Source organism: Mauremys mutica, chromosome 4 (genome assembly GCF_020497125.1).
Source record: "Mauremys mutica isolate MM-2020 ecotype Southern chromosome 4, ASM2049712v1, whole genome shotgun sequence".
Classification (NCBI taxonomy): Eukaryota; Metazoa; Chordata; order Testudines; family Geoemydidae; genus Mauremys; species Mauremys mutica.
Genome location: NC_059075.1, coordinates 125,831,264 through 125,845,254, shown reverse-complemented (window position 1 = coordinate 125,845,254; position 13,991 = coordinate 125,831,264). Strand labels below are relative to the sequence as shown.

The following is a 13,991-nucleotide window of genomic DNA, read 5'->3' as shown; positions in this document are numbered from 1 at the left end:
GAGGTGGTTTTGGAACAAATTGATAAACTAAACAGTAGTAAGTCACCAGGACCAGATGGTATTAACCCAAGAATGCATATTGGGCTGCATTAGTAGGAGCATTTCCAGCAGATCGAGGGAAGTAATTATTCCCCTCTATTTGCCACTGGTGAGGCCAAATCTGGAGTACTGCATCCAGTTCCCCCTCCCCCCCCAATAAATAAATAAATAAAGGGATGTGGACAAATTGGAGAGAGTCCAGCGAAGGGCAACAAAAATGATCAGGGGGCTGGGGCACGTGACTTACGAGGAGAGGCTGAGGGTACTGGGCTTATTTAGTCAGCAGAAGAGAAGAGTGAGGGGGGATTTGATAGCAGCCTTCAACTACCCAAGGGAAGGCTACAAATAGGATGGAGCTAGACTGTTCTCAGTGATGGCAGATGACAGAACAAGGAGCAATGGTCTCAAATTGCAGTGGGGGAGGTCTAGGTTGGCTATTAGGAAAAACTATTTCACTAGGAGGGTGGTGAAGCACTGGAATGGGTTACCTAGGGAGGGGGTGGAATCTCCTTCCTTAGAGGTTTTAAAGGCCCAGCTTGACAAAGCCCTGGCTGGGATGATTTAGTTGGGGTTGGTCCTACTTTGAACAGGGGGTTGGACTAGATGACATCCTGAGGTGTCTTCCAGTCCTAATCTTCTATGATGAGTGCTGAAGGAACTCAAATGTGAAATTGCAGAACTAATAACTGTGGTTTGTAACCCATCATTTAAATCAGCTTCTGTACCAGGTGACTGCAGGATAGCTAACGTGATGTCAATTTTTAAAAAGGGCTCCAGAGGTGATCCTGGCAACTACAGGCCGGTATGCCTCACTTCAGTACCAGGCAAACCGGTTGAAACTATAGTAAAGAACAGAATTGTCAGACACACAGACTAACATAATTTGTTGAGGAAGAGTCAACATGGTTCTTGTAAAGGGAAATCATGCCTCACCGATCTACTAGAATTCTTTGAGGGTGATCAACAAGCATGTGGACCAAGGGGATCCAGTGGATATAGTGTACTTAGTTTTTCAGAAAGCCTTTGACAAGTTCCCTCACCAAAGGCTCTTAAGCAAAGTCAGCTGTCATGAGATAAGAGGGAGGGTCCTCTCATGGATGGGTAACTGGTTAAAAAATAGGAAACACAGGATAGGAATAAATGGTCAGTTTTCAAAATGGAGAGAGGTAAATAGTGGTGTCCCCCAGTGGGCTGTGCTGGGTCCAGTTCTATTCAACATACTCATAACTGATCTAGAAAGGGTAATCAGTGAGGTGGCAAAATTTGCAGGTGATACAAAACTACTGTTGATAGTTAAGTCCAAAGCAGACTGCGAAGAGCTACAAAGGGATCTCACAAAAACTGAGTGTCAAAGTGGCAGATGAAATTCAATGTTGATAAATGCAAAGTAATACGCATTGGAAAACGTAATCCCAACTATACATGCAAAATGATGGGGTCTAAATTAGCTGTTACCACTTGAGAGATCTTGGAGTCATTGTGAATAGTTCTCTGAAAACATCCACTCAATGTGCTGCGACCGTCAAAAAAGCAAACAGAATGTTGGGCATAATTAAGAAAGGGATAGATAATAAGATGGAAAATATATTGCCTCTATATAAATCCATGGTATGCCCACAGCTTGAATATTGCATGCAGATGTGGTCACCCCACCTCAAAAAATATATTGGAATTTGAAAAGGTTCAGAAAAGGGCAACAAAAATGATTAGGGGTATGAAATAGCTTCCATATGAGAAGAGATTAATAAAACTGGGACTTTTCAACTTGGAAAAGTTACAACTAATGGGGGGATATGATAGGGGTCTAAAACATCATGACTGGTGTGGAGAAAGTAAATGAGGAAGTGTTATTTACTCCTTCTCATAACACAAGAACTAGGGGTTCACCAAATGAAATTAATAGGCAGCAGTTTTAAAACAAACAAGAAATACTTCCTTTTTCTACACAACACACAGTCAACCTGTGGAACTCCTTGCCAGAGGATGATGTGAAGGCCAAGAGTATAACAGGGTTCAAAAAAGAACTAGATAAGTTCATGGAGGATAGGTCCATCAATGGCTATTATCCAAGATGGGCAGGAATGGTGTCCCTAGTCTCTGTTTGCCAGAAGCTGGGAATGGATGATAGGGGATGGATCGTTCAATAAATACCTTGTTCTGTTCATTCCCTCTGGGGCACCTGGCATTGGCCATTGTTGGAAGACAGGATACTGGGCTAGATGGACCTTTGTATGGCTGTTTTTCTCATAACAAAAATGTAAAAATTAAGAATCTGAATGAATATAAAACTATATAAAGCTTGAATCAATGTGTATAGATATAGTCTATCCTCCTGGTTAGCAAAAAGAAGCACCAAATTTAGTGTAAATGTTTTTAGTTGCAAATGTACATATTTTAATGGTGACCAATCAGTGTGAATCAGCCATTCTTTAGGAAAATAACTGAAGTACAAATGCAAAACATGATTAAAATCAGTTATTTAAATTAAGGTTTCCTGCTTGCTGATTTAAATCATGATTAAAATCTGTGACTTAGGTCAATTCACCCAGATGCTCATAAACCATTAAGGGGCAAGTTTTCAACATCCTCATTCTTAAGAACTGAATTCTGCTCACCTATTGTGAGGTCAGCGTGGAAATCGAACCCAGCAGGATTGGTCCTTTACGTTGCTAAATCCTCTGGCTGCTTGCCTACCACTTCTGAAAATTAAATGTTCCAGCAGGTCTTACTGGACTTAAGTGTTGCTTTAACTCGTAGGTAAATATCCCTCCCTCCCTCCCTGCTCTGGATATCGGCTTTCAAGGTAGCTTGTGGTGGGGAAACATAAGCCCCAGTAACAGATGTTCTTCCATATGGCCATATTGAACGGGATCAAAGATAAGGTGAGGCTGGTCAGAAGGTTCCTGCGCCTCTTCTGAAGTGAGGGGGGGGGGGGAGAGGCGTCGTCGTCAGGGAAGCCCTGCACTCCTGTCCCAGCACGTGAGAGCTGGTTTACTCTGGCATCTAGGAAAAAAGTTAATTTGTTTTCTCTCTTCTCACATCTGAGCTCTGTGTGCAGATCCAAGGTCGTGTGAGGCGGCGAGCCTGAGGCTCTGTAGGCAGCTGTGCTGCAGATGAGCAAGGAAAGGAGGATGCCCTGGTGCTCCCTACCCCTCCTATAGCACCTTTCACCCAAGGACCTCGCTAATTAGAACTGAGCCTCACAACTAGCCAAAGGACAGGCACCAGTGCATTAGGAGACAGGGCTTCCGGGAGGTACTTGGACAGTACAAGGACCTCTAGAGAAGAGAAGGGAGAGTCTTTATCTCCATTTCACAGGTGGGAAATCTGAGGCATAGAAAGGGGAAGGGACTTGTGCAGTCACACACTGAGTCTGTGTCATAGGCAGTGATAGAATCCAGGAGTCTGACATGCCGACAGACCCCTGTTCTACCCCGGCATGATGCTCTTCCCCAGGCAGTCGGCCGAGCTGACGAAAGCCTGAGGCGCCATTAGCAATCTCCTGAGGCAGCCAGTCCGCCTGCTGTGGTTTGTGTCCGTGTGCTTTAGTTGTGTGTGATGAGATAAGTAAACACTGTGGACACCAGTTCAGCTTATGAAACATCTGGTGTGAATGTCTCTTAATTGCTCCTGCTTCCTTAGGCAGAACTCTGCGTCCGGGTTTACCTAGGAACCTGTTTAATGAACAACGTTCATTGTCACACTAACCCCTGGGTCCCGCCAAGATAAACATGCCGCTTTCATAAGGCAGGGAGCGCTGGCCTAGCTGCTCACTAAGTTCATGCAACCCCCCTCAGGCTTTGGAATGCTGTCAAACTCAACTGGAGCCCATGGTTTAAATTAAACTGTTTGTGAAACTGAAGGCTACTTGAAATGTTGCTGGTTTTTTTAACGTTTTAAAAAAAGGCTCAGAAACGCAGGGCTCTGTCCAGCCCTGCCTGGGAGCAGCAGTAGTGTGAGTTGTCCAAACCCACAGAAAAGAGAGAGACCCTGCCCCCCAGGCCCAAGGGGTTCGGATTATTTGGGCAGCAGTAGTGTGAGAGGCCTGTTGTCCAAACCCACAGAAAAGAGAGAGACCCTGCCCCAATCAAGCTTACAATCGAAGTCCAAGAGGAGAGACCGGCAGATGCAACAAACTGATGCGGGGGAGGCACATGGCAGCAGTGAGACCATTAGGACCAGTATAAGTGATTCCTGTTGTTTCTGTGTGCTCCTCCAGGGGTTGGCTGGCTGTATCTGCCTGTTGTCTCTTGTCTTGTCTTATGCTGATTGGGGCAGGGATCCGCCTCTTGTTCTGTGAGTGTACAGCGCCGAGCACAAGAGCCCTAAGCTACACAACATTTTGATCAATGACCTGGAGGAAGACACAAAATCTTCACTGCTAAAGTTTGCAGATGACACAAAACTGGGGAAAGTGGTAAATAGTAGAGGACAGGTCACTGATACAGAGTGATCTGAGCACAAGCCAACTATGTGTTTTTAATAGGGTTAAATGTATCCATCTAGGAACAAAGAATGCAGGCCACACATACATGATTGGGGACTCTATCCTGTGGAGCAGGAAGTCTGAAAAAGATTTGGGGGTTGTGGTGGATAATCTGCTGAACATGAGCTCCCAATGCGACGTATTGGCCAAAGAGCTAATGCCATCCTGGGATGCATAAACCAGGGAATCTCAAGTAAGAGCAGAGAGGTTCTTTTACCTTTACATCTGGCCCTGGTGCAATCGGTATTGGAATATCGTGTCCAGTTCTGGACCCCACAGTTCAAGAAGAATGTGGATAAACTGGAGAGGGTTCAGAGAAGCGCCATGCGAACGACTAAAGGATTAGAAAATGTGCCTTATAGTGATAGACTAAAGGAGCTCAGTCTATTTAGCTTACTGAGGAGAAGGTTAAGGGGTGACGTGATCAGTCTTGCATATTTAATAATGGGCTCTTCAGTCCAGCAGAGAAAGATCTAACATGATCCAATGACTAGAAGTTGAAGCTAGACAAATTCAGACTGGAAATAAGATGTAAATTCTTAACAGCGAGTGTAATTAACCACTGGAGCAATTTAGCGAACATCATGGGGGATTCTCCATCACTGACCATTTGTAAATCAAGATGGGCTGTTTTTCTCAAAGGTCTGCTCTAGGAATGATTGAGGGAAGTTCCCTGGCCTGTGTCATGCAGAAGGTCAGACTGGGTGAGCACAATGGTCTCTTCTGGCCCTGGACTCTATGTATGAAACAATGGGCTCCTAGTCCCTGAGTGGGGCTCCCGGTGCCACCAGTTTACAAGGATCACAGTGTATGGGAGACCCCTGTACCCATCATCCTGCCCCTGCATTGACAAAGCTCAGTATTCAGCCCACATCTTCTCTGGTAGAGGTATCTGGAGAAGCCTTGGCCCATCTCTCTGGCTCCTGGTCAGCACAGCTCAGTTGTGTGGCTTCGGTCGGATGACTCTGGCCATGGACGCCCCCTGAGCCAAGGGGCTCGTGCAGGTTAGGTTGGCAGTGTAACCCAAGCAGCATTGTCTGGCTGTGACGTGACGGCAGCTGTCTGAGGTTGAAGTTCTCCATGCAGTCAGGTAGCCAAGCACCTGATGCTTGGTCCGTAAAGAGCCTTCTGCTGCACAGCCCCTGCGGAGAGGGTTGGTGAAACAAGCACAGCCAGAACTTGCAGGCTAGCAGGTTCGTATCTAGTGAGGTTCTGGGTTCAGGCTGTCCCTGTCGGTGCCAAGCCTAGGGAAGGGGTGGTGGCACCCCTGCAATGCACCTTCACAATATGATGCACAGGGCCAGATTCCCAAAAGCTCAGCAGCCCAATGGGGATAGATGTACAGTAAAGCTCAGCTCTGATGTAGCACCCAAATAAGGGCTTATTTTTCAAAAGGGGTCAGTCAGCACCCCACCCGCTGGGCTCTTCTGAAAGGCCAGCCCAGATTGTGGGTGCTTTGAAAATTCTGGCCTTATCCGAGGCCTCTCCTGCCTGTCGCCAAGGTTGGAGGTGGGGCTTGGAAAGGGACCGACCACTTCCTTCTCACGCTGAGCCTTGGCTGCCGGAGGTTAGGTAACACAGTACTAAGCCAGCCCACGGACTTAACCCAGACAGACTCACCAGTCAAATTAATGGGCCTGATCCTGCGCTCTCAACAATGGTGTATTTTTTAATAGCTGTAATTCTGTTGTGTGTAATGGATTTACTCCTGATTCCCATGGGGGCGAGTGGGATCAGGATCAGGCCCTCTCTGTGCAGCCCTGTCATACTTCAGCTTTGCTGCCGGTCCTTTAGAAAGCATTGTCTCGTTTCACACCAGTGCTTCCAGTGGAAGGGTGCGGGCGCTTTCTCTGCCAGCGCTGTCATTGGGACAGCTTGCTCCAGCGAGTCCGCTGAGCTGATATAACCCGACAGTAAGTGGATCCTAATTGCTGGGGCTCTGTTTCCGCCAGCCCCTGCCAATGGCAGAGAACCTGCACGCAGTGAGGTAGGCTGTGTCTCGGGGACCTTTAGGTGGCGGGCCGCTCCAAGCCACATTCATGTGGTGTGGGGCACTTTGCTTTGAGCGTGAGGAGCCACCCAGCTAATCCCAGCATGCCGTGCTGACACATGGCCGCGGTGACTTACTCTGTTTGCTCCGTAGGGGTTAGAGGTGAGTTTTCCCAGTGTGGAAGAGGGTGTATAACACATGGGGCTGGTCGCAGCCTGTGAGGGTGCTGCCTGTGGGAGCCAGCCGAGGTCACTCAATTAGGGTGAACTGCAAACAAAATGGGGCAGACAAACCCCAGAAGCTGGTAGTTATTCCAATACTTAGATTTACCAAGCCAGCACAGAACAGCTTCTATAGTACCTTACTGATTACTCAGAAGTCCAAACACCGCAGTTCCCTTAAAGTGCCCAGCCTCAGGCCTCCATCCAGACACACGTCAGATATGATGATGGTTACTGAAAATCTTATCTCATCATATAAAAGAAAAGGTTCTTCCAATCCCAAAGGATCAGCCACATACCCAGGTCCAATTATAACTTAGATCTTACCGAAAATACACGCTTATAGCCAATTCTTATTAACTAAGCTAAAATGTATTAAAAAAGAAAAGAGAGAGAGTGTTGGTTAAAAGATCAATATACATACAGACTTGAATTCAACTCTTGAGGTTCAGATACATAGCAGAGGTGAGCTTGTAGTTGCCAAAAGTCCTTTTAGAAATAGTCCATAGGTTATAGTCCAATGTCCATATTCAAGGTGACTCCAGTCAGTGACTGGGGATCTCAATCCTTATGGCCTAAGATTTCCCCCACTTGAAACCCAAAGCAGATCTGAGATGAAGGATTGTTTCCCGGGGTTCTTATACATTTCCAGCAGCCTTTTGGCCTGATAAACAGGCTTAACTATCCTTCTCCCAAATATCCTGCAATTAGCACAGGTTAATTTATCCATTAAACAGTTCAGATACAGGTTACCACAACCTTCAAAGAGATGTATAGATAATAATACTATTTCACTAAAGTATCTTCCTAAATGTTGAATATTCCTTTTTTATCTTTGAATCAAAGCTATAGCAATAGACAAGACTTGTTTGCTTATATCACAAGACCTGAGCAAACACCTACCCTTCTACCTCTAACAATGCAGATTTGCATTTCAAAGCTCTATTCATCTACATGTCTTTGTAACAAGTCTCTAAAGTTTGGCCATGGGTCAGGTCAGTCTGTGAGGTAATTAATATAATATCTCATTGAAAGATGACAGAGCCAGAAAGAGTTAAACTCATAACATCACACAGCCAAGAGGCCCTGGACCTACGCTCATGTCTGTCCGTGTGTGATCCTGCAGGCGAAGCCCCCGGGGTGTTGAGGGGTTCAGTGTGCACACGGCCTGTCTCATGCCCCAGCATGCACTGAAGGGGGAAGAGGGGTGTCAGAAGCAAGGAGAGGAGGGGTGGCCAAGTTAGCCTGGCACTTTGGGGACCTGAACCCAGATGTCCAGCCCCCCAGAGACTCCAGTGTAACTGGGCATGGTCCTGGGTATGGCTACACTGCAGCGGGGAGCGAGCCCCTGGAGCCAAGCTTGGGGGCCAGCCTGCATCTCTGCCGGCACAGCAGCCTCCCTGCTGCTGTCTCCAGTGGGCTGTCTCGTCTCTGTGCACCCAAGCAGCCAGGCTTCCTCCCAGCTGCAGTGTAGATGGACCCTCCAGGCCTGAGCTTCCCATCTGCGCACTGGGGCTCACAGCATGGCCCCGCCATGCAGGGCAGCTGTGGTGATGTAACAACTGAGGCACTCAGATCCTGTGGTACTGGGGGCCTGACAGACATCAGGCACGTTGATTCTGCTCTTCCCTGGCTTTGCCAGAAGCCCGGTTGGCAGGATCTCAGAGATGGGAGCGTTGTCAGCCTCCGAGTTCTGAATCGTTCCCAAGGACCCCTTTTCTCCTAGGGTCTGTCGGGGGAGTGAGGCTTAGATGGGTTTGAAAATAAAGCTTTAAAGAATTTGGATATAAATTGCTTCCCAGCTCTGTGAATCAGTTTCCCCTTCCACAGTTTTGCAATAGCATGACCCCTGCTCTTTTCCAGTAGCCCAGAGAGACTTTGGGGTAGGCAAGCCCTGGATTGCGAATGTTAAAAAAAACAAGCAGTGGGGGCAGACTTCTGCAGCCCTTTTTTATACAACATAAAGAAACAACAAACAAACCTCAAATCCGTTTGTCTCTCCTGCAAGGCCGAACAGAACGGCCAGCTTGAGCACCCTGTCTTCAGGTGCTTACGTGTAGGGAGCATGTTGGTCAGAGGGGCCAAATTCACCTCTTGGCTTCACTGGTGCACTGATTGCAGCGAGGGTGCGCAGATGGGATGGAGGGAGACCTGCCCAAAGAGGAATTGGGTGGTAAATGAGCACCTCTTGCACCAATTTGCCATCTAGTGTGTGCACTAAAGGAGCATCACATCCCTGTGCCGAGGGCAGAGGGAGGAAAAATAACAGGAGGAGAGTGGAGGCAGCTCCACCTGATGTCCTCTGCTTACGCCTGCTGTGTAACTTACAGCTGCAGTTACATCAACACTGTGTTAGGCTCAGGCCCTTCTTACTCAAGTCCTGTCTTAATACAGTCAGGATACCAGCAAGGAGCCCCTCCTGGCCATGGAGGAAGGGCCGTGTGACCAGAGCAGTCTTGCAGTCCACGCAGCCAGGGCTAGGGGAAAGGGAGTATAAACTGACGCCTTCCTGAGCAGGGAGAGCGGGGAAGGCACCAAACAGGGGCTCAGGAGAACTGGGGTTTATTTCCGGCTCTGCACTGGCCTGCTGGGAGACCTTGGGTGTGGTCCACAGAAGAGCTGGGCTGGCATCTGTGCACCTCAACCGCAGGGTCCCCTGGACACTGGGTCCCTTGTGCTTCTCCTCCTTCAGCTGCAATTGTTCCCCTGCAGCGTCCTGTGCTCTGTCACTGCAGTGACTCCTCTACAGCCTGGGCCTGTAGCTTCCCCGATTTCTGCCCAGGTGAGAGGAACTAGAGGAGTGTGAATGTGAGACCTTCTCTGTCCCGACTCAGCCCCTGAAAACGCAGGTCTTGTTCAGCATGTGATCTGCTGGTGGCACGTGCCTGGTCACAGCAGGAACAAAGCAGGCATAGATAATCGTGGATCAGACTTGGGTACAATCAACAATGATGTAATTAACACATGCCCATGTCATGGAAGGACAAGGACAAGGAAGGGGGCCTGGCCCTGGCCGTTATGGCCCCGATAGACCAAAAACATGGATAAACTTAACTGGTGCCCATGTGGGCCAGGAACAACTAGCTCTCACATGGAAAGACTGATAGAAATTCTGTGGGCTCTTCTGTCCAGCGGCTCAGAGAAGTGGCAACCGCTGGAGATGAACATTATTGGGCAGCATTGTTGCAGAGGGTGGGTGTTGGGCTCAGTTCTTCTCTCATCCCCATGGTAACTCCACAGGCCTCATGATGTAAGTGGGAGGAGAGTGGGGCCCATGGTCCCGCGTGTGCCCAGGCACTCACCAGCCTGACACCTAAAGAGGCAGGTGGCACCTAGTGGTTTTGCAAAAGCACCTGAGCAGGTTAGGCCCCAACTCCCAGGGAAAGTCGACTCTCCTAGGCGCTGTGAAATCCCCCTGTGTCTCTCTGCATCTTCAGGCCCCTGGGGAAATCTGTCCCAAGGGCCTGGTGTACACTGGGAATAGCTCCAACTGGCCCTGGTCTGCTCACCGACCCCTGCCAGCATGATGGCGATGAAAACACCGATGAAGCTCCTCTTGGCAGGTGGTCCCTAGCTACAGCCAGGTGGGGGCGAGGTGTAAAAGGCCGTGCTCATGCGTGTGTTGGACCAGATTCTGATCCCGTGATGGTGAGACTCCATCGGCCCGATTCTGATCTCAGCTACACCAGTGTAGCTGGGAGTAACTCCAGTAACGTCAGGGCAGCGCGCCTGTGCTACACGGTGTGCCTGGAATCAGCCTGGCACAGGGGTGGGTCCAGCAGGAGGAGACAGGCCCGTAGCGCTCCCAGTGCACATGGCCGGTGCTGTGCGGGTCTCACTCTAGCTCACCTCTGTGCTTTCTCTTCCAGTCTGAATACCACTACGAATACACAGCTTGTGACAGCCTCGGCTCGCGGTGGAGGGTGGCCGTGCCGCACAGCCCGGGACTCTGCACAGGCCTGCCAGACCCCATCAAGGGCACGGAATGCTGTAAGCTACTGGCCTGCCCCAGCTGACCTGTGTTCCCTGCACAAGCGGTGACTGGGGGAGGCTGCACTGGTCACATCTCATCTGTGCCACTGGCTTCTGAAACGTCCCCGCCAGGCTATTAAAGGGCACAGGCCTGTTCCTGCTCCCTGTGAAACGTGGGGGGGAGTGAGGTTTGCCACTCGCTTCCCAAGCAGCAGGCCAGCAAATATTAGGCCTGATTCTCCTCATGTAAATTAGGAGTAACCCCCGAGGCCTCATTTCTCTCTGACCCTAGTGTAAATCAGGAGTAACTCCAACGAGGTCAGTGTAGCTAAACTGAGGTAGCACCAGTATGAGTGAGAGCAGACTCAGATCCTGTATATCTGGGGTTTGTTGAGCATTTTTCCATGCAGTGATTATTGTAATAGAGGCTCCAGAGAAAGACAGTGTTTCATAAGCTACGGAATGGCACAGTTCCCTGAAAGGGACCAACAGAGGCTGTCTGCGGATAGCAGCGGGCATTCGTTAACCAAGACTCAGCTTCTCTTCCATTCCTGGGGGAGACTAGGAAGACAGGACTGCAGCAGGGGAGCCCTTTGAAGTGAGCTTTAAAGTTGCATCTGAAGAAGTGGGTTTTTACCCTCGAAAGCTTCTGCCCAAATAAATCTGTTGGTCTTTAAGGTGCCACCGGACTCTTGGTTGTTTTTAAAGTGAGCTGCGTATTAGTTCAGTCAGACATACAGCCCGTAAAATGGGGATAACCGATCACACTCTAGCACCGCGCTGGGAGTCTATGATCCTGGCACTCCAGATGCAATACAAATGCTGGGGATCGTTGGCTAAACCCCGTTCCGTGTCCATCTCTCTCTGAGCTCGCTCTCTGGGGTTCTGTTACAGCTTTCTCCTGCAAAGCAGGGCAGTTCCTCGACATGAAGGACCAGTCGTGCAAGCCATGTGCCGAGGGCAGGTATTCCCTGGGCACTGGCATCCGCTTCGATGAGTGGGACGAGCTGCCCCATGGCTTTGCCAGCATTGCAACCAACCTGGAGAGCGACAGCAGCTTCTCGGAGTCCCTGGAGAACTGCACCACGTGAGTTGTTGTTGCTGCGCCCCAGGGCACGGCCGCTTTGAATGGAGCCCCGGGCTGCAGCCAGCATCCTTGGCCCCCTGCAAGGACCCCTGTCGCCCCCCAGCAGACCTGAGCTGCACCAGCCGAGCTGCTCCCATCCTGCAGCACATGGCTCTCTGGTCCCCCTGTTCGCCCCTATGTGTCTGAAGCACAGATGTGCTGTTCAGTGAGTAGCCAACCCGGAAGCCTGGTCCCTTCTCTAATGAAGTTGCACAAAGGTTCCAGCTGCTTCTCCTGTTGCACGAGGAGGCATGTCGGGAGCTACAGATCGGTTAGAGCATCTAGCCCACGGCCCGGAAAGACCCTTCCCTGCCGTACACTTTCCCAGGGTTTCTCTAACCCTGCTGTTGAATGTCCCAAGCTATAGAGCTTCCATCCTTTCCCCGAGTGACCTCCTGCCATCAGGAAGTCTTTCCCGATAGTCTGGATTCACCCGTTCTTAACATGCCTCTAGGTGTGCTGCACCCCTGGAGCTGTGCAGGCTCAACACTGCACTGCCCTCTTCCTTCAATTTTTGCCCACTGCATAAGTAACCTGTGGAACTCACTGTCACATGATATTAGTGAGGCCAAGTGCTCAGTAGGATTCAAAAAAATGGACTAGGCATCTCTGGATAACAACAGCCACAGTTAGACTAAAGTGTTAATGCGATAAGGGCTATAATCCCTGGCGCATCATGGCATGAGCCAGCCAACAACTGTCTGGGCTCTGAGCAATATTCCATCGGCACTCACTGAGATTCTTGCCCCTTCCTCTGCAGCAGCTGGTGCTGGTGCTGTTAGCGCCAGATTGGGCTAGATGGCACCTGGTCTGATCCAGGCTGGGGATCCTGCCACCTTCTAGGACCTGCCTCTTGCCCCTACCCCACTTCCACTCCTCCCATCTTCAGAGTTGCATAGAAAGCCTGGCACTCTTGTGGGCACGTCAGCCCCAGCTCTCTGACCAGGGAGGGTCCAGCAGCACCTGCCCGGGTGCAGGGACAGCCATTTTAAATCATCCCTGGTGGTATCTTTCTACACTAGATCAGAAACAGTGTCTGTATTGTAAGGCACCTGTCACTGCAACCAGCCCTAGTAGCTAATTATCATTTGTTAGTGTGAATGCGATAGCCTCTGGCCTCCGAAAGGCTGCCCAGGGCTTTACCAGTGACAAGGGATGGACAGATGCACAGGTATTGGTTCTCCCATCACCGAACTGCAGCCACCTCTGGGGTGGTACATGGCAGCTGTTCAATAGCCCACAGCACCTACCCAGCTGTTTTGGAGGTGAAGGAGAGCACTGTCGCTAACTGCAACTGCTGGAGGAAACTAAGGCCTTGTCTATCTTCAGTTGCATTACTGCTAATTTAAGCCAGGCTTACTTTGATTTAGCTTAATTTGGCAAAGAATTGACTTAAGCCTGGTTTAAATCTAATTAAGAGCATCCACGGAAGCAGTTCAGTAACATGCCGTTAGTTAAACCAGGGCAACTCTGAATATAGACAGGGCTCAGGCAAGTTTTAGATCTCCTCCCTACGGCTGAGTTTGCACCACTCGCTGCTCCCGGACGTTGTGTGCAGTCTGCCATCCCGCACAGCTTCGTTTCCCTCCTGTCCTTTGATCACTTCCCGTGCCGAGAAGGCTCAGATGCTTCAATTGGAAACAGGCTTTTCATGAGTCACTCTCCCTGGAAGACTGCGACATGGCACTAGCGAGAGCATTTATGCAACTTGCAAATGTAACCTACTTCTAGCATCACTTTAATTATTCATCCCACTTCCGGGCGCACTCAGAGCAGATGCAGCTCTGCAGAGCCTCGTCCCCTTTCTTCCCACTAGGGCCAGATCGGTCTGTTCGGCTCGGAGCAACGACCAGCAGTGGGGCAGGAAGGAAGGTCACCTGCTTTCCTGCCATGTCACATGCTAGCGAAGGAGATGCGCTAAGGGAAGGCGCGGTGGGGCTCCAGGCACTGCTGTGTGATCACCGTGCTCGGGGCGGGGTCTTTCTAGTCAGCTGTGCCATTCTGAGCACATCTGCAAATCCCTGGTGATGCCAGTGACTGCACTGACCTGGCTGAGAGCACCGGGCAGGCTGGGAATGTCTCACCCCTGGGCCTTGTCGCCCCCCCCCGGTGAGCGATGCTGTCCCTCACTTTGTGCTTGTAGTTCTCCCTTCCCTG

General features: G+C 50.0%; 1 protein-coding gene across 1 annotated transcript in view; it reads left to right on the top strand.

The window, feature by feature from the left end:
* Positions 1-13,991, top strand: part of ELAPOR1 (endosome-lysosome associated apoptosis and autophagy regulator 1) — a 93,627-nt gene that overhangs the window by 21,371 nt on the left and 58,265 nt on the right. Inside the window, exons 2-3 of the mRNA XM_045016835.1 lie at positions 10,606-10,726; positions 11,603-11,795. Of these exons, the coding sequence (XP_044872770.1) occupies positions 10,606-10,726; positions 11,603-11,795 (314 nt within the window). The remainder of the gene's footprint in view (positions 1-10,605; positions 10,727-11,602; positions 11,796-13,991) is intronic.